The 22,338-nt window shown below is 49.3% G+C and overlaps 2 protein-coding genes and 1 long non-coding RNA gene across 6 annotated transcripts; 2 read left to right on the forward strand and 1 right to left on the reverse strand.

Moving 5' to 3' along the window:
• The first annotated feature begins 1,577 nt into the window (after window positions 1–1,577).
• ZNF322 (zinc finger protein 322) lies at window positions 1,578–13,685 on the forward strand. Of its 4 annotated transcripts, none has more exons than XM_039867318.1 (4): window positions 1,578–1,871; window positions 3,264–3,440; window positions 8,929–9,003; window positions 9,634–13,685. In XM_039867318.1, the coding sequence occupies exon 4, from the start codon at window positions 9,815–9,817 to the stop codon at window positions 11,021–11,023; it is 1,209 nt and encodes a 402-aa protein (XP_039723252.1). In that variant the 5' UTR covers window positions 1,578–1,871; window positions 3,264–3,440; window positions 8,929–9,003; window positions 9,634–9,814; the 3' UTR covers window positions 11,024–13,685. The 4 variants fall into 4 exon arrangements, with proteins under 4 accessions (XP_039723252.1, XP_039723253.1, XP_039723250.1 ...); XM_039867319.1 differs by lacking the exon at window positions 3,264–3,440 and adding an exon at window positions 8,134–8,262; XM_039867316.1 differs by lacking the exon at window positions 3,264–3,440.
• Window positions 13,686–15,349: 1,664 nt separating this feature from the next.
• On the reverse strand, window positions 15,350–17,288 carry ABT1 (activator of basal transcription 1). The gene is made up of 3 exons (XM_039867323.1): window positions 17,004–17,288; window positions 16,104–16,306; window positions 15,350–15,957 (listed from the first exon to the last, which is right to left on the reverse strand). Exons 1-3 carry the CDS (start codon window positions 17,242–17,244, stop codon window positions 15,577–15,579), a joined length of 825 nt encoding a protein of 274 aa, XP_039723257.1. The 5' UTR covers window positions 17,245–17,288; the 3' UTR covers window positions 15,350–15,576.
• Window positions 17,289–17,368: 80 nt separating this feature from the next.
• On the forward strand, window positions 17,369–18,523 carry LOC120606202 (uncharacterized). The gene is made up of 2 exons (XR_005653841.1): window positions 17,369–18,009; window positions 18,153–18,523. It is a non-coding gene; the product is annotated as an uncharacterized LOC120606202 (long non-coding RNA).
• Window positions 18,524–22,338: the final 3,815 nt, after the last annotated feature.

Below are 22,338 nucleotides of genomic sequence, written 5' to 3' on the forward strand. Positions count from 1 at the left end.
CCAATGGAATCACACAGGCTCCAGTGCAAACGGCACGTCCAAGACCTGGCTCCATCACCCCAAGGGACCAGTAGACTCTATGAACAAATAGCTTACTAAAAGAGACCATGCGACCCATCGGTGATGCTTTGACTCCTCATATGGCTCCCGGGGACCTAAGATTCAGAAATATGCCTGCTGATCATATTGCACAGCTTACTGGTGGCTCTGTGAAGCTAAAAGCATATGGAATCCATTGGGCTGCAGCTACCATCTGGCCAAGAAATGGCCATCTTTTGACAGGGATTAAATATGGATGTTCCATGCAATGGGCCAAACTACATGTAGTGGCGATAACCATTCAGGCCCCCCTACACCATACCTGCAATATTCTCACTGGGCCAGGGCATAACCATCTAGTTAAGAGAATGGCAACTGAATGACTGGACTGTCTCCATGTGGGGACAGGAACTGTAACAGCAGCTTGGTGCCTGGGATGAACAAATATATACCTCTCAGGTGTGTGCTCATGACAAAGGATCTTTTAAAATGAAACATGAATGAAATTCTCATGCCAATCAAGCTTGTGCCCAGTGTATCACACCAACCGGCCATTGGATATGTCAACAGACTGGACATGCAAGTCAACCTCAGACATAAGAATGGGCCAGTGCCCGAGGGATAATCCTGGAAGACGCCAATACTAAAGACACAGTAAGTACAGTTTTGTGATTCTTGCCAACAAGGAGACCTGGGACACGTTAACTGCAAACCAGGACCCACCCAGGTCCGGTAGGTTGATCACGCTGGCTCTCTGGCCCTCAGCCACGGGCACCGATGGTGCCTCATTACAGCTGACACCTACTCAGACTATGATATCACTTTCTAGCCTGATATGCGGACACCGAAACTACCATGCCCACCTTTGTGTTCCTGGTCACCCTGTGTGCTTCACTCTGATTAAGAAACTTTTTGCTACCCAAGTAACACTACAATGGCCACCCTCTCAGGGCACATGGCGGACGTTCCATACCCCGTCACCCACCGGCCAATAGAGCCATGGAACGATGAAATGACTGACTCAAACAGCAGCTGAAGCAAGCGCCACGAACCCAGGCTCCAGGCCAACTACCGCAGACACAGGATGTCGACCCACCCCAGCACCTGGCCAGCCCGTGGATCCGGCCCCGAGGCCGGATCCCAGAAACCTAGGCTCCTTCTCTGCGCTCCCAGACCACCTAATGTAACCTCGACTCCCTCATCCTAACACCTCGAGAGCCTCCATTCATCCTGATCCTTGGGGGTGTTTTTATCATGGTTGGCGACATCCGTCTCTGCTATTCTACTCCTGGCTCCAGTGCCCTTTCAACAGCCTTGAAGAAAGAGGCCGGAAATCCGAAACCGCAACACAGCGGCCTTCTCCTACATCCGGGCCCTCCGCCGGGTCCGAGAGGTGCCCGTTCCCGCTGGTTCCGCCCAGCAACGCCCAGGGCCCCAGCGAGCATGCGCCCCAGGGTCCCGCCCCTTCGCGAGGCTCGTTCTGATTGGCGCGGAGGCCGGGGGCGGGGCGCTCTGTCTCTCGGAGCCGTGGCCACGTGACACGAGGGGCGGGGCCGCGCCGCCGCGTCCAGCCGGGCTGAGAGCGCTCGCGTAGCCGGCCTGGTCGGCCCTGAGGCGTCCGCGGGTGGGCCTGGCCCCAGCGCCCCAGGCCGAGCCGCGCAGAGGGAGCTGCTCCTGGCTCTCGTCGGCCCCAGGTTTGCTTTCCCTCTTTCCCCGAGGGTGAGCCCTCAGGTCCACCGCCGCGGAGCCTGTGGCGGCAGCGAAGCCCAGATCCGAGTGTCCGAGAGTAACCGGAAGTGCCGCGGACGAGGGGCGGCGCTGCTGGCCGCGGGGTGAGCGCGGCCGCGGGGCCTGGGAGGGGACTGGCCTGCGCGGCCGGGATCCGGGGGGCGCGGCGGGGCCTGAGACCCGGCGGCCTCAGCCGGGTGGGGACAGCCCTGTTCCTCGCGACCCCGCGGCTCTGGGACCCGCTGACCCCGGAGTCGAAGGCGGTCAATGAAAAGTTGAAAGCAGAGACGCTCAGTACGGTCGTTCCCGGAGATAATAATAGTAAACACTGCTGGGCACTTTTCTATGCGATGTGTGTCTTTCATATTGGGGAAATCCCAAGTACGTTGAATGGAGTTCCCCTACCCCCCATTTTTAATGCAGAGATTAGTTCTGTTGCATTTGAATCTACGTGCAGAAGAATCTGGTTTGTCCGATCATTCCATAAGCATTTTTGGAAACCTGAGTTATATACAACTTTATGTTACATACACGTATCAACTACATCTTGGGGTTTATAATGGCAGAAGAATGAGTCCTTGACCTTAGAGGTTGAGATATTATAAACAAAAACAATTAGCAGGAGGAGAAAAAAATAAAACAAGTGAAACAGTACTCAGGGCTTTATTATGAAGTTAGTCACTATCCAGGATTCTTGATATTTTTGTCTTGAACCAATGGCTACCAGTGGCAAGTTCTTTTTGCAGAGTGGGAAGAGGTTAGATATGGTTGAAGGAGGCTGACCAGACTTGGGAATAAATGGGACCAATATTTAGATATCCAGCTCCAGAAAAATTATAAATTCCAAAAAAAAATGATAAATTTATACATTGTTGATTTTTTTTTCCTAGAAGAGGGAAGAATTGTGCGTCGTAGATAGTTATATTTAGAGACCTTTTGGAACCAAAAGGAAGACAGTCTGGAGACTTTGTTGTTATGGCAAGTGGCATGCCAGCTTGTATCTATTTGGTAGATTTTGGAGGGGGAGGAGAGGGGGACTGGGGGAAGACAAGAAGGAATGGGAAAAGATACATGGAAATTGGAAACGACCCTTTTTTAGCTTCTGAGATAGCAGAATGATAAAATTGGGTCCTAGTCTACCAATTTAAGTGTATTTTATACTCCTTTCCAACATGCATATTCACAATAGGCTTGTAGTTATTGCTTCTCGAGATTCAGCTCAGTAAGGCAGTCTGCCCAATGCCTAGGCAGGCCCTGTGATCAGAACATGGCAGTTTAAATCTCAGCTTCACTCCTTGCCAGCTGTGAGATTGCGGGTGATTATTAACTGTCCTGAGCATCAGGCTTTCTATGTGTAAGGTGCAAACATTGGTCTTAACACCTATTTCACAGAGTTCTTGGGAAGATTAAATGAGACAGTCCACACAATCGACGAAAAACAAGTGAAGTAATCTCTAGCCTAGGGCCTGATAGGGTAAGAATGACCTGTTTTTCAGGTGATGCTGTATGGACAGTGTCTGCTTGTCCTACCGCCCTTTAACTATAAGGACAACCTTGAGCTTTAAGTTCTGTGCTCTGCCTGTGCCGTGCTTGGACTTTTATCGCCTGCCTGCTCGTTCTGTGCACTCTGACCCTGGTCGTGGGAGAGAGGACCAGTCTCTTCCTTGGATGAGGTAGGAGAAACCTCTTGAGGAGGGTTCACTGAAGTCAACATTTGAAGAATATATTTAGGTTTGCCAGATGGTCCAGCCAGGGCTGCTAGCCTAGCCTCTTGCATTGCTACTGGGGCACCAAAGATGACAATGGCCCCTTTTTTTTATTGTCCTGGTGTTTACACAATCTTATTTTTCATTCATTCAACTAATGTATTCTAGATGCTAGGGATATTGCAGTGAACAAAAGGCTAAGTTCTAACCTTAATGGACAATATATTCTAGTTGGAGAGAGAAACAAATTCACAAATGTAAAGTGTATACCACAATGTTGGGTGATGATAAATTGGGAGAGAAATACAACAGGATAAGAGAACGTGGCTATTTTAGATAAAGTCAGGGTATGCCTCTTTTTGAGGAAGGAATTTTCCATCAGCGACTTGAATCAAATAAAGGAGCACGCTACTTGGAGGAAGAGTATTCTAGACAGAAGGAGCATGTGCAGAGGTTCAGAGGTGGCCTGTGAGGCTGCAGATAGGTGGAGGTGCCCATTACATAGAGCAGTGAGAACTTTGCATTTGTTCTGAGCATTACAAGAAACAGTTGTAGTTTTTTGAACTAGAGAAGTGTTCCGGTCTACTTTGAGCTTTGACAACTAGACTGTATTTTATTTTCAAGGTGCTGACATCTAAAAGGCTTGGATATGAACAAGAACATGATTTCCTTATTAAAAATCTTTTTTTTTCTTCTTGGTACCTCACAGTTATTGGCTCTTTAGGGCAAACATGTTACCCTGGGCTGATGACAATAGGGAATCCTCTGATTCATTCACCAGGCTATGACCAAGCTTGGAAACCTTTATTTCCTCTCTATCTCCCTTTTGAACTTGACAGTAATACATGTCTTCAAAAGCCAGACTCCCGTGAGCCCCCCAGGGTATTTGTATGCCTGCATATCTTTACTTACTCGTGATTCTGAATTTTTTTCTCATAATGTTTCTCCATAACTATTTTTCTAGTATTTACATAATTTTTGTATTAATCATTAACTTGCTGAGTTATTGTATGCTTATTTAGTTAATTAAATGGATTTTGAACAAGGCTTTACACAAGAGGCAGGCACAGAAGATGGGCTCATTGAATGTTAGGGTTTTTGTGAATGTGAAGATGGAACTGAGAAAATACTAGAACCTGCCATTTTTTAAGCATCTGTTGGAACCCAAGCATTGAGCTGAGTCCTTTACTGACACTTCTCAGTTCCACTGCAACTCCCTGAGGCATGTAATTGTACCTTATCTGCATTATGGAAAGAGAAATCGAAGCCGAAGGACTTAAGTCACTTACCCAAGTTCTCACAGCTACAAAGGAGCACAGCGGGAACTTGAACCAAAATCTGCTTTCAGAGTTTGAACATTCAATTTTAACTATTAGGGTATACCAACTCTCAGCTACCATGGTCTTTAAAAAGCAAATTAAAATACCTTTTAATTTCGAAGTAATTTGAGACTTGCAAAAAAGTTGCAAAATAGTACAAAGTATGCCCATACAGGCTTTGCCCATAGTCCCTAAATGTTGACATTTTACTATGTTTGCTTTATGATTCTGTCTACATCTCTCTATATATACGCATAGGTATGCATTTATATCTCACTTAATAATCCCTTTCTAGAAACTGACTCTGAAGATACACTTCCAACAATATGAAAATACACACGGGTAAAGTTATTCATAGCAGTGTTTGCAATTTGAAAATATTTAAAACAACTTAAATGCCCACATGGAAGAAAGTGGTTGAATAAAGTTGGTATATTCACATGCAATGGGGTACTATACAGCTGTGAAAGAGTGAAGAAAACCTTTAGGAATGATGTGGAAGGATTTCCAGGATAAATTGTAAATCTTAAAAAGCAACAGTGTAAAAGAATATGCTACATTTTGTGTAAGAATGTGTGTTACATGCAACAATGTAAAAAAGTAGCAAAATTTATGCTACATTTTGTATAAGAATGTGGTGTTGGATTTTTGTTGGCCCTCTTCACATTGGTACTGATATTGGGCTGTAAATTTTTTTTTATGCTCTTTTCATCAAGTTTAGTTATCAGCGTTAAACTTTTTTCACAAAAGAATTAGGTGGGGTTTTTTTTTTCATTTTTAGTGCTCTGGAAAACATGAAGCATCGGGCTTATTTGGTCTTTCTAAGTTTGTTAGAATTTTCTTATGAAAAAATCTAGGTCTAGTGTTTTTTGTAGGTTAGTTTCTTAATAGCCTTTTCTACTTATTCTATGCATTTTGGTGTTTTAAAACTTTCTGGCTCTAATGGGATTAATTTGGGTAAATTTTGTTTCCCAAGGAAACAGTCTTATTTCAAAGATTATCACATTTCTTTGTGTAGAAGTCTGCAAAGTGGCTTTTATGTGTATGTGGGTTTGTTCTTTTTCTGTTTCGGTAGTTATTTCTTCCTTATTCTTTCTTATTTTGTAAATGTGTGCTTTTACCTTATTTTTTCATCAAGTTAGCTAGTAGCTTATCTGTTTCTTTAAGTTAATCAAAATAAGGATTTTGATTTATAATTAGGTTTATTGTTTTTCTCTTTAGTTCATTGATTTCCACTTTTATCTTTATTTTCTTCCATGTTTGTTTTGATATACATTTTTCTTAGCTTTTTGATCTGAGAATTTAGTTTGTTCATTTTTTATTTTTATTGATAAAAAGTATTTAAGAGTATAAATATTCCTTTGATCACTGCTTTACGTTTATTCCATAGATTACAATATATAATATTTTCAATTATCAGGATTTAGAATCCTGTTAATTTTTCATTTTCCCATTCACCGAAGAGTTGTTTTAATAGTTTATTTTTTCCCCATATGGGGAGCTTTTGTTATCTGATATTTTGATAAATTTCTAGTTTTACTGCAGAGTTTTGCTTATGTCACTTTGTGGAACTTACCAATGCTTCCTTGATGACCTAATATATGACAGATTTTGTGATCAATTCATGTGTGCTTGAGAAGAATGCGTATTCCTTATTATGAGGGTGTAAGTTTCAATAGATACCCATAAGATTTACTTAACTAATTAGATTATTTAGACCTGCATTGTTACTTATTTTTAGTGCTTGTCTGTCCTGTTACTGACATAATATGTATTCTTATTAATGTTTTTATCTATGTTTCTTGGTGTTGTAGTTTTTGCTTCATAAAGGTGACTGCTATATAATCTGGTACATAGCTAATCATTAACTGTTATAAGCTTTGTTTTAATTATGGCTTTCGCAATAAAAAAAGTGTCCTTTATCATGTTTAATGCATTTTGGCTTGCACTCCACTTTGCCTGGTTATTGTGCCCAGAAGCCCTTTTATTGTTTCCGTTCGCCTGGTGTTCTTTTCCCTTTATTTCTAGCCTTTTGGGATCACTTCGTTTTAGGTGTTTCTTGTATTTAACATAGTTGGGTCTTGCTTTGTGAGCCATGGTAAAAATCACATTTAACGGGCCATTCATTGATGTGATTGGTATGTTTGGTCTCAACACTCGTATTTTTTATGTAATATTTGTCCTGTTTTTTTCCTACATGCTATGTTTTCATTGCTCTTTTACTTAAAAAATATATATATTAGGATGTTTGGTATTTGTTGTAATGGCTACCTGTGTACTTAGATCATCCGTAATATTTTAGTCCCGTTTTGTTATTTAACTTCTCGTCCTCTGTTTTCCAGTTTTTAATAGTAACCTTTAACTCCTACCTGCTGTTAATACAGTAATCCATGAGGTTATTTCACTTCGATCTTTTTTCTTTCTCCTCCTCCCAGGTTCTAGTCGAATTATTTGTTTTATTAGAAGAAAATGTTTCACAAGATGGCTGGTTCAGCAGCACTTTATCACTTTGCCATTGTGCTTAAGTTTTGTTTTTGTTTGAAGACTGGATGACATTTTTAGAAGATGGTAGAGGAGACAGAGTATGCATTTAAGTTATTTATTTATTTATCGTTTTTCAATTTTCTTTCATCTTGAAGGACCTTAACTTCCCATTGTTCCTTTTCTCCTTTGCAGTGTGGCCCACAGGGTTCCTCTCTCTTCCCTTCTACTCTCCTTTGTCCTAGGAAATGTCATTCCAGAGCTGCCTCGTTAGGTCCTACGTGCACGCCAACCAAGTCTCTTCCTTGTCTCGCTCTGGTCCGAAATCTTTCTAAACTGTTTTGTGCTTAGGGTGGGTTCTCTCTTTCTGATGGTGAACTTCAGGTTGGTTTTGCCAGCACAGCCCCCTGCCGCCACCCCCAGCCCAGCCTGCAGTCGGAGGCAGAGGCAGCTAGCTGGGTTTGGGGAGCATGGGTTTTGTGTGGCGCATTTGTTTTTCTTCTTGTGTTCATCACTTTTACAAGATGTGCTGGGGATTTCTGCAGCCACTCTCCCCCCAGCTTTGTTTTCTTACCATGTTCTATATATTTCTTCTTCCAGAGATGTTTTGTATTTTCTTTTTCTACATTTAAGTCAGCTTTCTGTCCATTTACTGGTCAATTTTAAATCATTGGTGTGGAAGCTCATGGGCTTTTTGAAAAATCTCAGTTGAATTACATTTTGCGGGTCCCCCGACTTCTGCGATTCATGCTGTTGAGACGGAGCATCGCCGTTGGGACAGTCCTCTTCCGGGCGCTTTGTGCTGCCTTCACCCGCGTCCGTTTACAGAACGTGTTTACCGCTCTGTACGTTCTGTGCAGGTTTCGGAGTTATGTTCAGTGGGAAAGCTGGCCGCCGTGTGTTTACTCCATCTCACCTGGAACCGGACGATGAGACACTTCACCTCAGTACCGGCAGCCACGGACTCGGTGTCATGGAGACCCTTGGCTGTATGTCCCCACATGCCGTCTGGGTCAAGTATTCCCATTTTTGCTTCTGGTCCTCGGTGGCAGAAAGGTTGTTGAGGGAACCGGGTCTCAGTGGCCTGGAATAAGGCAGACCAAGGGCTGAGGGGAGAAACCAGTGCATGAGTCTGCTGTCCCGCCACGTCCTGTGCCCATCATTGACCCATCATCGACCGCCTCCCAAATCATTTCTCACAGAAATAAGAAGCAGCTTAGACTGTCGTAAGTTTTCAAGAACCAAAATGGTGACGGTTGCATGCCCTCCGGAGAAGGAAGGGTGCTGAGGGCAGGGCGGCGGCCGGGTCGCCGTCGCTTGTGCAGCGCCTGCTGTGCTTCGGGTCGGGCAGCCCGGGAGCCCGCGGGGAGGTTCAGCCCTGCTGTTTGCGGTGTCAGGCCCTTTGCTCCGGTGTCGCCGTGACCCTAAGGATGGCTTATGGACTCCGTATTGCCCTTTTTCTTCAGTCGTGTAGGATGCCTTAGGACCGTGATTATCCTCTTCAGAACCGAACTTGCAGGATTGCATAAGAGAAGCCATCTGTTCTTTTTAAGGAAACTGGTTGAGCCATTTTCAGGTTCTTTGAGTGAAATGATCTAGTGCTGAATCCTCTCACATGTGACTGTTTATTCTTGTCTTGTCCTTGTGTTTTGCAGAATGCCATCTTCCTTGAGAAATCAGATTCTCAGGACCAGGAAGTAAACGCTGCTTTCCGGCCGTTCAGGCTCTAGGTGAGCTCCCGTTTCTTCAGTCTTTCGAAACGTGCCTCCCTCTTCTAAGTGCATGTCATCGCACAGCTGTCACCCTGTGGCATTCAGCCGACATTCGTTACGGGATGACACAAGTAGAATTTCTATAAGGTGCTTACTGAGGACCAGCGGTGTGCCTGGCACTGTTCTGCACGCTAAGGAAAGAGCGGCCATATCTTAGCCATAGACGGTGAATAAGTGAGTGACGTACATGTATAGTACAGTAGGCGACAGGTGCCGGGGAGGAAAGCCGAGCGGCAGAGGCGGCGCGTGGGGAATGCGGGGCAGGCGCGCTGCCGTCGGCCCTGTCTTCAGTACTCAGCCTAAGCGACCGGAAGGGGATGAACCTGGGGTTGAGATCACCCGGGGCACGAAGGAATGACTCTTCCCAGCACTTTCCCCTGTGCACTGCTGATTCCATTTATATTAGCAGAGAGGAAAACGAACTGATTTTAGCCCCTGCCAAACCTAGAGCACTTACAGACTCTGATGCCAACTTCTGTCTTTTCTACAGTGATTTTGACTGAGGGCCGAATGCCACTGAGTGGGAGCTGTGTGCTGAGCATTCTCTCTTAGTAATAGGAATATAAATATCTCTCCTTTGTCCCATAGGGTTGGAAATACCAAGTATGAAATTAATGTATATGATGCTGGAAACTCGTAGAGATTATCTGCTCATGACTCAACGGCGTAATACAGGTGTATCTTTTAAGTTCTTATCCAGAGAACAACAATGAAGAAAACGATGGGTCAAGACAACAGGTGGAAAACTCCCTAGGAGAGAGCCACAGAAATGTACACTTCGGAAGAGAGAGAGAATCAGAGAACTCAGAAAGCGAAAATATATCATGTGTGCCCTCAGGAGGGCCGAAAGATTCTTATTCATGTGCGTGAGATTACCCAGATAGATGATCACGTATACCAGTGCCTTGAATGTGAGCAAAGCTTCTGTGAAAACCTGGCTCTTATTATGTGCGAGAGAACCCCCGCCGGGGAGAAACCTCATCGATGTGATATGTGTGAGAAAACCTTCAGCCAGCGCTCAGATCTCGTTTCCCACCAGAGGCTCCACAATTATGAGAAACCGTATAAGTGCAGCAAATGCGAGAAGAGCTTCTGGCACCACCTAGCCCTTTCGGGACACCAGAGAACACACGCAGGTAAAAAGTTCTACACCTGCGATATCTGCGGCAAGAATTTTGGCCAGAGCTCTGACCTGCTGGTCCACCAGCGGAGCCACACGGGCGAGAAACCGTATCTGTGCAGCGAGTGCGACAAGTGCTTCAGCCGGAGCACGAACCTCATCCGGCACCGGCGGACGCACACCGGCGAGAAACCGTTCAAGTGTCTGGAGTGCGAGAAGGCTTTCAGTGGGAAGTCGGATCTCATCAGCCACCAGAGGACTCACACCGGGGAGAGGCCGTACAAGTGTAACAAGTGTGAGAAGAGCTACCGACACCGGTCCGCCTTCATCGTGCACAAGAGAGTGCACACCGGCGAGAAGCCCTACAAGTGCGGCGCCTGTGAGAAGCGCTTCGGCCAGAAGTCCGACCTCATCGTGCACCAGCGGGTGCACACGGGCGAGAAGCCCTACAAGTGCCTGCAGTGCATGCGCAGCTTCACCCGCAGCGCCAACCTGATCCGGCACCAGGCCACCCACACGCACACCTTCCGGTGCCTGGAGTACGAGAAGGGCTTCGGCTGCGCCTCCGACCTCATCGTGCACCAGCGGATTCACGTGGAGGAGAAGCCCCGCCCGTGGCCTGCGCGCGACAGCGGCTTCCTCCTGGGCATGGGCTTTGTCGCCCAGCCGAGGGCGAGGACTCACACCGAGGAGCCCCCCGGCGGCGGCTGCGATAGGGGCTCCCGCGAGGGCGCCGCCCGCCTTCAGCAGCAGGCAGCCGCGGCGGGGGCGAGGCCCGGCGTCCGCCACGTCGGGGACCGGGACCGGGGGCGCGGGCGCAGCCCTCCCCGCGCGCCGGAAGCCGCCCCGCTGTCCTGACCTGACCGGGCAGGCAGTGGTGACCACAGGGACAAGCGGCTCCAAGCCGCGGGCCCCCGCAAGTGGAGAGTGCTGGCGACCCCTAGACCCTCCTCCGAGCTCGGACCAGTGGGGACAAAGGGCCTGCGGCCGCGGGCCGCTGACGAATGCTGCGCCCAGAGAGCCGCCCTGACCGGCGCCGCCGCGGCCCGAGCCGGGCGGGTAGTGCATGCGGGCCACCTGCGGGCGGCGTGCGGGACCCTGCAGCCCGCGCCGCCGCCTCCCTGGGAACCGCAGCCAGGCCAGTCTGCAGCGCCCTGGGTGTGGCCGCGCGCCAGGCGTGCGCGCAGCTGGCCGGACCAGGAAACCCCGCGGCAAGCGCGGCACAAAGCTTCCGACAGAGAGGTCACATCGGTGAAACTGTCCTGAATGTGGCAAAAGCATGAGATGGCGAGAGCCCGCTTGGGTTTGCGGCACAAAAGCTGCCAGCCACCAGCTCTTGGTCCGCAGGGCACTCACGCAAGTGAAAGTCCCATGAGCACCCCGAGTCTGAGCGAAGCATTGCTAGAAACTTCTACCTTATTGGTCCCCGGGGGCTGCTCTGCAGAGCTTCGCCCCAGGAGAGGTGGCCGCGGCTTTGTGCGCGTCCCAGGGAGAGCAGCGACACGCTGCGCTCGCGGGGTAGAGATGGCGGCTGGGGGCGGCGGGTTGCAGCGGGACCAGTGTTTACCCGCTCGGAGGCTCGTTCTGGGGGCGCTGGGCCAGGTCAGAGCAGGCTGGTGGGCAACTCAGGTAAAGATGCTTTTCTTTGATCTGAACCGCTTAATGGTTGCTTTACTTTATCTTTTTAAAACTTGGAAACCCAATAAAGGAAGGGACCGTGATTGTGTAGACAGTGTGGCATGTGTTACTGTCAGGGACAGGCGTACATTGACTCTGTCTTTGAGTCTCTTTGTTCTGGGCTGGCCCGGGGCCTGGGTGCTGGGAGTAGCCGAGGACACTGGCCGGTCGTGAGAGCGACGCAGCGGGGCAGTGGGTCTGGGTGGGACACTCCACTCACCCCTCACCCCTCCCGGCCGGCCTCGCAGAGGCGACACAGCTTCTCCCCTAGTGCGAGGCGAGGCCCTTCCGCAAAGGCTCCCCTTCCCTAAGACGTCTTCCAGAGCGTCCCTGGTACTTGCAAGTTCTGCCTGAGAGGGTCGCTCTCTTCCACTCAGAAACGCAATTTCCTGGACGAGAGTGGCAGGGCTGCCAGTGTCCACATTTTCGCGACTTCGTTTCTCTTGTCAGTGATGAGACAGTCGCATCAGCTCCCGCAGAACAGCTGAGGGAAGACTGAAGGGCCTGTGCGGGCAGAGGAACACGCAGCGCCGCCTTAGAGCGGGGAGCCAGACTTCCTGATTTTGACCATCCTGACTCCGAAGCTGGCATTTTTAACTCCATTACCCTCCTCTTTATAGCAGAGTCAGCCCCGTAATGATATGCCTTTCGTTTGTTTCAGTTCTGCCAAGGAAAGAGAATACTATTTATTCCCAGGGAAAGGACTGCAGTCACCACAATATAAGGTATTTATTTGGCTTGGAATGTAGGATTCTAAATGCTGGAAGGGCAGAGCAGTTGGCAGATTGATCAGAGGTTTAAGGATAGGCACTTATCTCCAGTTTAACGATAGTTTGTATCTTTCACATTCTCTGTAAGTAATCAATCCAGGGGTCTCTAAAGACACTTCTGAGGGACTTTCCCCCCTCAGATTAAGGCAGTTGATGTACTTGACCCCTGCAGTATTTGGGAGTCTGGACTGGTGCATAAGTACTTTGCCGCCAGTCTAGGTCTTCTGGTTCACCTCAGCAGAATGCTTGAACTCCAGGGAGCGTTGGCCTTTGGACTCGCGGAGGTGGCCGACTGCTGCTTCGGATGTCACTCTAAGCTTTGATCCTGGTGACTGGCTGACCTTGGTGATCTTAGGGGCAGTGGATATAGCTCATAGTGATAATAAGGACTCTGATTCTAGGGTTTTTTTTTTTCTTTTTTCTTTTAGCCAACAGATCCTGGAAGTTTATTCAATCAGATGTTTTAGTTTTCATAAATAGCTCTTACACCATTAAAGTTGCCCAGTGTGATAGAACACACAAGATGTACTTGTTTCTTTTTGGTGAAAGTCATGCGTATCGCTGGCATGTTTGCTAACTGTCACACTGAGGTAGTGTGGGTGTGTGGCGTGGTGGTGAAAGTTCGTCTTACGACTCCTTGTTAGAACGTGCAGAAGGGGACAGAGCTGCTGTCACTGGCGGGGTAACGACTTGACCCTTTCAACTAATCTCACTGGTAACTGTCTCTAGTCTTCAAGTAAACTGAGAACGGACCGTCCCTCAAGCTGAGAACTTTGGGGGTAAGAAACAGGTCTGAGGGCTTCGAACCGTGGGGAAAAGGTGTTGGTGTTATTCATATAGCATGACCTGAGGTTGGGGAGGACCACTTGGGAGCCTGCAACCCACACTGGAAGGTAGCTTCTGGGATGGATGGAGGTTGTCCTGCAACAGTGCCAACCTAGATCTACCTCAGGTAAGTAGTTAAGAGTAACTTTCAAGATTTCAGACCAAATGGGACACTTGTATTCAATGTATCCTATGCTTTAATGTTTTTGTTTTCCCTTAATTCTTAAATAAACATTTGTTCTGAAGAACTCTGCTTTTGCCTCAACTGTACTAAGAAAAAGCATTTCCTGTAAACTTGTATTAGAATAAAGCAGATATTCAAGAATCCTTTCACGGTAGACATGTACATCAGACCATCACAATGTACACTTGGAATAGCTTACAGTTTTGTCAATTATACCTCGATATAGCTGAAAAAGAGGATAAAGTGGCTGTTCATGTGGCCTTGAGGCCACTGTACTGCCTAGAACTCTAGGGGTATCTGATGCCAAGGAGGAGGGAGTGAAACCTGAGTTGTCTGCTCGTCTCCAGGCAGAGGGTCCTTTGGGAGCCTTCGCACCGTGTGACGTGAGTAGTACACGGGAGAGTATGGTTTTTACTGACCATAGTTGGCGGCAGAATCCAGTTACCACCAGTGCTCCACTGATGACCTGTGTGGAGTCCGGCACCCTTGCTGGTCACAGACCACGGTGTTAGGCAGAGGACACCTGGGACGATACTGGCCTCTGTGGTAGCTGTTCTGCTCGACGTGCCCTCCCCGCGTCGCTCCCCGGGCGAAGGCGCCAGCAAGCCCGCGGTGAGCATGGAGACCTGGGCTGTGAGCGGGGACGTTGGCCGCCGCCTCCAGCATGCCTGAAGGATGGGAGGTTCTGCTGAGAAACACGCCTCGCGGATGCGCTGGGTGGACGGCGTAGTCCGGGCGTGACTGAGTTCCCAGGGGACTCTCTCTCCTGCCACTCGGGTTTACAGGGTTCCTCACCAGGTAAACAGATGGGGGCTGAGGTTTGTGCGTGGACAGGCAGGGGAGAGTAGAGAGCCCCTCAGCCAACACTTTGTGTATCTGACAGCCACACTGATCGTGCAGTCTGGCTTCTTCTGCAAGAACTGAACTGAGACTGGGGTCGGAGCGCCCACTACCTCCTGAGCTTCACCCCCCTTTGCAATGGGGTGAACCCAACACTCCATCCCTGGAGCTGTGTAACTGTAGTGCACCAGGCTCTTTCAGACTTCTGTTCACTTTTCAGAAACGAGCTGAAAAGTGACCCATGTCTGAAGACTGTCAGGCATCAGCTCCACACTGAGGGCACCGCTCGCCTCCCAGAGAGCATCAGCCATACCCTCCCACGGCCCCCTTACACGTCTGCGATGCCTGAAGAACCGCTATGCTGATTCCTTCAATACCTGTCTTTTCCTAGTGGTCCGTAGACTCTTGATGCCAAGGGCCATGTGTTATTACGGACTGACTCTCCCGCGCTCAGATGGTGACTAAGTGCTGAATTAGATACTGACTGGTACGATGGCTAAGAAGTTAGACAGAAAAGGGTCCAGGTTGAACAGGGAGGTTCTGAGACCAGAGCAGGAGATGGAGCGAAGGTGAGCAAATGGGTTACAAGGAGATAGAAGCTGAAACTTACCCACAACCCCTGCTCTCGCCCATAACTACAGAGGCATTTTTAAAATATTTTTTCTATAAAAACATTTGGAAGGTGGCTCCCAAGCCAGGTGCACCCCATTAACCCACGTCCCTGTTAATCTAAATAAAAAGGATGTTGCTGCTGCCTGCACCTGTGATTGGTAAATAGCTGCCTAGACTAACCATTATCTCTAGCTCGATGGAAGGCTCTTCCTGGGGCCAGGAAGTGGGATTTTTAGAGGGCCCCAATGGGCGGCAGGTAGGCAGTCAAGACTCAAACAAGAAAAAAGAGGTATCTGTAATAGTCATAATCACACTAATATGAATTAGGTGCTTCAGCCAGGCACACATAGGGGTTGGAAAGGGGAGGAGGCCCCGCAAAATTTCTATGTCTGGGCACTCACCCGAGACTCTGGTCTGAGAAACACAATAAAATGTCTGCCTGTGTAGTCGTCAGTGGACAGAGGCTGGGCTGGGCTACGAGGTGGAAGGGGCCTTTCTGCCCCTCAAGAATCCCTAACCAGTGAGGTCTCCTCCACGGTCTCTGATGGTGGTGGGGCTCCGAAGATCCTGGCAAGGAGCCCTCGGTTGGAGCGGGCCTGGTCCTGGGCATTGGCCAAGCGAGCGCGTTCACGACCCCCTGGCCGAGCTGCCTTCCGGGCCCTCAGCTCCTGCTCGGTAGGACGCTGGGCAAAGGCCCAGGAGCTGTTCGGGCGGGTAGAGTCCCCATCGGCGGCAAGGAAGCGCTGCCCACGCTCCACACTTCGAAGATAGAAGTCAGTCTCACGTTTGGCCTGGGCAACCTCGGCCCTCAGGCGCTGCCTGCGCACCTGGCGCTCAAAAGCAAGATGCTCGCTGAGGTGGGACCAGGTGAATCGGTGCAGGTACTGCAGACAGGAAAACAAGAAAAGATCTGGGCAGGGCAGGCATGGAGAGAAAACGGGAGGGAGCAGGGCCAACAAGAGGTCACAGAGGTGCCTGGGCTGGGGCTGGGAAGGTGGGGTGACAGGTGCAGACAAGCCTAGCTCCTCACCTTCAGGTTCCACAGGTCGTAACGGAAGGGGCTGCGTCTGCGGGCGCCCATGGGCGTGTTGTGCAGACTGGCCGCCACACGCTTGGCTACCCGCTTGTCCCGGAACTCCACCCAGCCCTCGGTGTAGTCCTTGCTGTACTTGGACCGCTTTTTTCCTCCTGTGGCCGCGGCTGCTGCCTTCTTCTTGCGCCTCACGAAGCCGTCTGCCACCCAAGACAGAGCAGTGGTCAAGGAGACTGAAGCACCACCCAATCCAGCCCTGCCTGTGGCCAGGACTTTATCTCAAGGTCTTTTCTCTGCAAAGTCCACCCTTTCTCCCTATGTCTAACTCAATCCTTTCCTCAACGTCGACTCCTGTCAAAATATAAACGGAGCCGCTTTAAGATGGAGCCAGAGCTGCCATCCCAGAGAAAATGCCCTATGTTTCTTACGCCTCAAACCTTTGGAATGTTAAACCAGCAAAATAACCTTTGGAATGGGCCTGAAGCAGCACTGTGACTCCAAGAACGGTTTGCAAAGATAACAAGAAAGCAGATATTACAACTGCCGGACTGATGGCTACTGGATTGGAAATTAAAAACATCATTTAGCATCAGCATCGCTGTTAGCTTTTCTGCACCAACAGCAACATAATTGTTCCTCTTCCCCTCTCCTAATCTGAACACCATTTGTCTCCTAATCAGAACACTGTCTGGGCTTGTGCCTGAATGAGTTCTTCCCAAATAGCCATTCTTCGATCTCAAATAAATGCCAGTCAACCCTAACTCTGAAAAGTCTTTATTAAAATCCAAGGCAGCTCTCCGAGAACAGGCCTACAGCGCTACGGCCCCACTGCGGCCCTAGGAGACCTGCACACTACCGACCTGCCTACCCCTCCGCGCCTGGGACCCCCGCACTTACCCTCGGGCTGGAAAAAGACGCGCCCCACCTCGCCGTAGGCGCTGAGAAGGTTCCGTACGTGCAAAGGCCGAAAGCGGGGCGGGAGGTGGCCCAGGTACACGATGCCCGGCACCACTCGCTTCTTGGCGCCGCCGGCGGCTTCTTCGGATTCGTCCTGCTCCTCCTCCGCCTCTTGTTCCGGGTCTCCCCCTTCTAGAGGCTCCTGCTCCGCGGCCTCCTTCTCTGACTCCTCTGCCTCCATGCTTGCCGAAACGTGAAGCGCGACAGCCGTAAAGCGCCGCGCCGTCTGACGCGCGCTCTGTGCGACAGCCTGCGGCTCGGGGGCGGGGCCGACGCGGGTGGGTGGAGACTGGGAGGAGCGGGCGGGGCCAGGCGGCGCGCGGAGGGCGGAGGTAGGTCGCAGGTCAGCGGGAGGTTCAAACCCGAGAGTGGATCAGAGAGGCTCAGGAAAGCGGAAGCGGTCCCCAAGTGTAACGCGCGCTACGGCACTCTTGTGACCTCCAGGAGATGGCACGCGGCAGGTTTTCCGGGAGTTTTGGAAGTCGGGGAAGGTTTTTGTGTAGTCTAGGACCAAAATAGCATTTTACACAAGGGACCCAGTTGTGACCTTCTAAAGTTAATTTAAATTTCACTTTTTTACATGGTTTGAGTTTTGAAATTTTAATTTTTCAAATTTTAACTTAAAAAGTTTTGAACATTTTTAAATTTAGGTTTTGAAAAGGTAGTTTAACTTTGCAAACATAGGTTCTGAAATTTTCATTAGATTTTTTGAAATAATCAGTTGTGAACTTTAAAATATTTTTTTAATTTGATTTTGTGAATAAGATGTCTTAAAATGTAAATATGTGACATTTCTTTTATTATAAAAGATGATTTGGTGCCTATTACATATTTGTACTGATACATGATGCATTTTATATTTATATCATAGATACTCAGACAACAGCTGGAGTGTTGCCTTGAGAGTAAGATGGGATCTAGTGCCCGATTGGATAAACATAAACAAGTAGGAGTATTTTTTAAATGTAGAATGTGCGAGAGTATTTGTAAGATCGTTACATCTCTTAACTCGTTTAATTAAAGCAAATCGCCCATTCGCTTTGGATAAATATGGATTTGTGGTTCACACTTTCTGCTCTTGCCTTCCAGAGAAAGACCTTGATTCTCTGGCAGCCGCTACTTGGGTGGCTGGAATAATCCTGGACTCAGACCAGCATGGACCCTCTTTAGAAACTCTGAGTATCTTCATTTCTGCCGTCAGACAATACATCAGTCCCACCTTCCACCATATCTCATTTGACCTTTAGATGACCTCTGCCCTGTCTCCCCAAGTCTTTTCCCATACCCCTCTCTGACCCTATCTCTGACTGTCAATGCCAGTGGAATGAACTTTTAAAAATACAAATCTAAATGGTTAACCACAATCAGTGATCAACTTTAAGGCCTACCTCTTGCCCTCAGGCTCAACAAAAAAGTCCTCAAATGTTTATCCCCAAAGAATAAAAATGTCCTTTCTCGCAGGTGATGCATTCTTTCAATCTCAAGAAGTCCTACCCCCAAACAGAAGCAGAACCACCAAATTGGTTCCTTTTACTCCATTTTGGCATAATCTCTCTTTTCAGACTCAATTCCCTTTATATGAAAAAAAAAGGAGTTTTATATTGTTAAGCTGCCACCAGTGGCTAATAAAGTAAACAAACCTGTTGAGGAGATGGAGCAGTGTTTTACAGGCAAATACAAAGGTGGATAGTTAAAAAATGCCAGTAAATCAAAAAAATTAGCTCTTCTCGGAGCGGCCATCTAATCCTTCACCTAACCCTTACTCCAGATGCGCCCCACCCTCCTCTGCTCATCCAGATGCCCTCCCATTCACCCAGCTGGCCCTCGCCTCGCCTCTATTTACTCCTTTTTCCTACGTCATTTACTGCTTTCAGATGTATTACGCGATTCACCTTTTAAGTTTATGACATCTTTTCCATTCTGAAAACATAACTGACTCGAGGACAAGGCTTAGGCATGTCCCTAGATGGGTCCTTCTTCTTGGGGACAGCCAGTTACCGTTTATTGAGTGAATAAGTCAAGTTCTTAAATTGAGGGCATCATCCTAATAGAAGCACAGGCATAAATTAAATTTGATGGAAGGAGAAAGAAAAGGTATTGACCAATACTGGTTCCCAGGTAAAGGTGAATTGGCATCAGGACTCAGCAGCCAGGATATGCTGAAGAAGGCATGGCCAGGTCCAACAGGGCACAGCACGTTCCTGGGACCATAGGTGAAGTGTCTGAGATGCTGGCAACACTAGGAGACGCTGCCTTATTCAGTCTTGTGTAGATCGCCGTGACCCACCCCAGGAGCTGTTTGCTCTCTTATGGCCACACTGGGCTGTTAAAGGCGCTGTGTGCAGGGCGCACCATGACCACGCGGTGGCGCTCCTGGACCACCCTTTTTCCTTGCGGTCCTGCCTGCCTGCCACCACCCTCCCTGGAGGTAAACTTACTGGTCCCAGTTGGCGCTGCCTCTCAGCGCTGATCTAATGACTCGTACTTGGAGGCTGAATCCCTCGATTGGGGCTTGCGAAGTCTGGCCTTGTAAAGTGTCAAGGCCAAGTATGTTCTCTGGGATTGGGGACACGAAAGCCTCACGCTGAGGGGCGGGGAGCACCCAACTTGCAGAAAGTCTTGGCCATTAGAGTCTGGCCTCCATAGCTGTGTGGAGCACTGAGGAGGGCAGAGAATTTCTGCGGATTACCCTGTAGCAGTTAGGGCGCGTTCAGCGCCGGTGTCAGCCAAAGCGGCTGCCCGCTGTTTATTTCTGGGCAGCTAATGAGAGGTGAGTTCCACGTGAGCTCCCCGGTTGCCCCTGTGGCCCTCACCGGAGGACGATCTTGGCCTTCATCCTATTCTGGGGCGAGACTCTTGTCCGTGATCCCACCAGCACGGCACTAGGCAGACCACCAGCCTTTGCTCGCGGCCAGGTCGTGCCACGTTTGCTCGCTGGTACCTTCGCACACCTCTCTCTGCTCTGCACCCCCGCCCCCCGCGCCCCCTTCCTTTTCCTCTGAGCTCCGAGTCTTCCCCGCAGCTCGGACACGGCGGACAGTCATGCGACGAGTATGTGCCTGCAGCCAGGCGCGGGAGATTACTTCACGTGCTCAGCCAGGTCGGGACAATGGAATGTTCTCCAGACCCGGCACGTGGGAGGCAGGGGAGGCGTGTGAATGGAAAAGTACCGCTGTTTACAAATTCTTCGCCCTTAGATAAACCTCCAAGGGAAAATTCATAGCAACTATGAAATGCCGCATTCGGATACTCTCTTGATTTCACTTTTAGTTCAACTGAAAGACAAAGTGAGATCCGTTCCTCGGTGCTGATCAAAGCTGACTTGCAGGCGGTGCTGGGGTGAATGTTCCCGCTACAGTGAACGTTTCTGTGCAGTGGGCCCTTCTGTCTTTCTCTCAAACTGCTTAAAGCAAACTTCTCTGCCTTTTTGATTGTCAATATTTTATCATCTTTACCTGGATGCCTAGGACAATGAATCTCTGGATAAACACCAAGACCCTGTGAGGGTTCAGGACGGGTCCCCCAAGGTGTGCCTCTGTGCTGTGTGGATCCTTTTGATCTAAAGACAACTTTACCCTTGGGCTCAAGAGAAACTCCTGCCCCTCCGTTATCCACCGGGAAGAACTGGAATTAGGGGCCTTGCCGGTAACAAGGTTATGGGAGGTAACCTTCTGGCTCACCTGTAGGGCAGGAGAAGCTCCTGTTTACTGAGCATCTCTTCTAACCACGACTCTGAGGCCCCCAGGGCACGGTACATCACCCGGCTCACGCTCCCTTTCCACCTCTCTACCTCCCCTGCATGTGGGGGCTTCTGGCTCTCTCAAGTGTGCCAGGTTCCAGTACGTACGCAGGTATAAAATTGGCTCATTTTCTCTTGCTAATCTGCCTCATATCTTTGATATGGTTTCCAGGCAGGAAAACCAAGAGGGAGGCGGAAACTATTCCTCCCCTACAACGATTTCCTACCGCCAACATGGCCTTGACTAACAAGAGAAGCAATGGCCCAGTCTGACTGTGTTTCACACCACAGGCTGGGGATGGGGAGGAAGCGGATTCTGTCTCCTTTCTCATCCTGACACGGGCCTGCTCTAAGTCCCACATGTGGAGAGGGCGCAGGCCGGCGGGCTCCGCGGGGTTGCCGGTGCAAACTCGGGATTGTGTCTGGGTGATGGCACCGCGAGGTTTATGACGCTAGTCTCTACTTTGGATGTGTTTGAAACGGTCTCCAATAAACGGCTTCTTCAAAAATGACCAAGACGACAAACTGGACCCCCAAGGCCGCCACACAGCCAAATCTCCAATAAAATGGGAGACCGGGGGCAGCGTCCTTCGCGTCCCCACGCTTCTCCAGGAGTTCCGCGTGGACGCCGCCGCTGGGCTGCCGGCCGCGCGCGGACGCGGCAGGGGACTGGGGGTGGGGGGCGTGAATGCCACCAGAGAAAAGTGCGAACGACGACTTCAGCGACCCAGCCGCCTTTCCCTAGAGCCAACCGCTTATTCGTCTATCCCGAACACAACCTGTGCGTGTAAATGAGGGCGTTACAAACCAAAACGGGCCCACTGGATGCTGTCTCCTCTTTGCGCAGAAAGGGAGTATTCCCTGGATTGGTGAGGATCTAAATTTCATGAATCCAGTTTTCAAAACTGCTTTTCTGCCGGTGGCATTCGAACCAGAGACCTAAGGCCGTCCCGTTGGGACACCTCCGTCCCCCGCTCGTCCAAGGGCTGCTGTCCAAGGGCGCCTGGTGGGGTGTTATGGAATCCTTCAAGCAGTGCCCGTGCAGATGGGTTCTGTTGATAATATTCATATTCACTTTAAAAGTACAACCCGAAGCAGTCTTCTTTCTTAAACACTGAATGCGATTCACATGACGATCTGGAGAGTTGGTTTCATGAGTTTATAAATATATAAAATTCATTGGGTTGTACATGTAAGACATTAGGGTATGACTCTGTAGCCTAATATCTCCAGACAGAAACCCTACGGGGAACCCGTGTCCCTCTCCCACCCCCGCGTATAATATAGCTGCAGGGATTCCCCGGGATTATGCCCGATTTCTTGCTCTCTCCTCTGATTACCTCCTCCTTTTGTTCCCTAAAATGTCTAGGTTTGTTCAATCAATTTTAAGTTGCCCGAAATACAGACACCTTGGCTGGAGAGGGTCCCAGGTTTGTGAACAGAACGATACGCAGTGCATTTTGGGAACCACTGCGATTCTCCTTTGCAAGTCGAAGGGGAAATCATAACTCGAATGATGAAACATGGTGTGTGTGT

Source organism: Pteropus medius, unplaced genomic scaffold (genome assembly GCF_902729225.1).
Source record: "Pteropus medius unplaced genomic scaffold, Ma_sr-lr_union100, whole genome shotgun sequence".
In the NCBI taxonomy this organism is placed as follows: Eukaryota; Metazoa; Chordata; class Mammalia; order Chiroptera; family Pteropodidae; genus Pteropus; species Pteropus medius.